This window comes from Zophobas morio, unplaced genomic scaffold (assembly GCF_036711695.1).
Source record: "Zophobas morio isolate AGI-343-1 ecotype UQ-CSIRO unplaced genomic scaffold, CSIRO_AGI_Zmor_V1 ptg000038l, whole genome shotgun sequence".
In the NCBI taxonomy this organism is placed as follows: Eukaryota; Metazoa; Arthropoda; class Insecta; order Coleoptera; family Tenebrionidae; genus Zophobas; species Zophobas morio.
Window position 1 is genome coordinate 958,515 of NW_026972143.1, and position 2,265 is coordinate 960,779.

At 35.1% G+C, this 2,265-nt stretch overlaps 1 protein-coding gene across 1 annotated transcript; it reads right to left on the bottom strand.

Moving 5' to 3' along the window:
* On the bottom strand, nucleotides 1-1,848 carry LOC135140179 (zinc finger protein 845-like). The gene is made up of 2 exons (XM_064070608.1): nucleotides 1,740-1,848; nucleotides 1-1,687 (listed from the first exon to the last, which is right to left on the bottom strand). Exon 2 carries the CDS (start codon nucleotides 1,640-1,642, stop codon nucleotides 170-172), a length of 1,473 nt encoding a protein of 490 aa, XP_063926678.1. The 5' UTR covers nucleotides 1,643-1,687; nucleotides 1,740-1,848; the 3' UTR covers nucleotides 1-169.
* Nucleotides 1,849-2,265: the final 417 nt, after the last annotated feature.

Here is a 2,265-nt window from a genome sequence, read left to right on the forward strand (position 1 = left end):
TTAACTACTACAAAAATAGTAAATATATTTCTAGTGCTTAAAAATAAATATAAAACTTATATTAATTTGAGACAATGAATTATTACATTACGTTTTTAATAAGAACACCTCATCATTTCATTTCTATATATTCAATTTTTTGTTTTTAATTGCATTTATAAGATCGTTGTCAATGAGTGCTGCTTATATGTTTTTCTAGAGGGCCGCAATAACGTGTCTTAAAATCACACTGATCACACTGAAACTTCTTACCACCTCGATGTATCATGCGTCTGTGCTCCCTCAAAGAGGATTTATTTTTATATTTAACTGAACATTTTTCACACTGATACCACTCAGCTTCAGTGTCAGATAAATGTTTGCTATTTATATGATCTTTCAAACACTGCGAATAATTCGCCTTATAATCACACTGATCACACTGATACTTGTTACCACTTGGATGCTTCAAGTTCATGTGTTGTCTCCAAGACGATTTAATTTTGTATTTAGCTGGACATTCGTCACACTGGTACCACTCAGCTTCAGTGTCGCTTAAATGTTTGCTATTCGTATGGTCTTTTAAAGATTGCGAACTTGTCGTCTTAAAATCGCATTGATTACACTGATACTTTCCAGAGAATTCTTCATGCTGCATGCGCAGGTGACGGCTTAAACCTCCGTTAGTTTTATATTTTTGAGGACATTTTGTACACTGATACCACTTAACTTCACTGCCCTGTGAATGTTTAGTGTTCATATGGTCTTCTACTTCGAGCGAACTACGTGACTTATATGTACAGTGATTACAACGATATTTCTTACCGTTTTGATGTATATCGCTTATGTGTTGTAACAAGGTCGACCTTGTTTTAGCTTTGTATGGACATTGTTCACATTGATGCCACTGAATCTGGTTCTCGTCCAAATGTTTGTTAATTGTGTGTCTTCTCAAGCGGTTTATATTTTTAAAAGTGCGCGAACACTTTTCACATTGGAATGGTTTATTGTCATCGTGTACATTTGTCATGTGTACTCTTATTCCCTGTTTATATTTGGTTTTGTGCGGGCATTTATCACAGTGATACCACTTACTTTTATCACCCAAATGTTTGTGCTTTATATGTGTTTTTAATCGTTCTAAGGTTTTTGTCACATATGAACAATGATTACACTTCTGCCACTTGATGTCCTTTTTGTCTGTGTGTTTGATGTAGGCATGTCTCCTTAAATGAGATTTGCTTTTGGCATTGTAAGTACATTTTTCACACGGATACCAGCATATTTTTTGTAAATGTTTTCCAATTGTGTGTAATTTTAACTGAGCATCTTGACAAGCTGTAGTGTGCTGAAGAAGTTTAATTGAGGTATAAGTTTCGAAATGGCAATTTATGCAACTGTAGTTCTGAATACTGTAATTGATATCTGGCTGAAGCTTGTTTGTTCCACTTGGGTGACACTCTTTAATGTGTTTCTTCAAAGTGACAATAAAATCTGCCCGGAAGTCGCAGTCATGACAGCGATAAGTTTCTACATTGTCATCACAGCTGAAATGTACCATTAAAGAATGGTTGAGTTTGGCATGATTTTCCATATAAAATGGTAAAGTTGTGAAGTAGGGACAAATCTGGCATTTCTGAACAATAGTAGACAAAGATTTCATGTTGTAAAACTTTTTAGAGTGGGTCTATGTCGACATCTGGGTAATCTGTAGACGTAAAGAGATATAACCTTTTAACATATAGATTATTTTTTCATACCATGTTTTTTAATAACCATTTTTAATAGTGATTAGATCGTGAAAGTGACTTAACTTTACTAATCAAGATTTTTAGGTTAGATAAATTAATTTTATAGGTTAAATTGGAATGAGTCAATGCCTTCTAAACTTACAAGCCATGATGTTGAAAATCGGCAACACTGTAAGGTAGTCCGATGTCATCCAATTCACGTGAGCAGTTTGTGTTTGAATTTTTTTACTTTTGAGACGGTTTCTGTTATTTAAAACCACCCTACGGCATTGATTAAATACATATAGATAGACCCATGCTATTGTTTGGAGCGAACAGGCCAACGGCCGGCGAACAAGAGATGGCGCACCAACGGTCGGCCGTCAAACGCCGGCGAAAAGCTTGGACACCAATCACGCGCATAGGTAACACAAATCACACTAATAATATATTTAATAAATCTACCACTCGATAGAGGGCGACGAAAAAATGTGTAAAAATCTCATAGTTAGCATTTAAATAATTTGCAACGTTGCCAGATGAGCCTAACACAAAT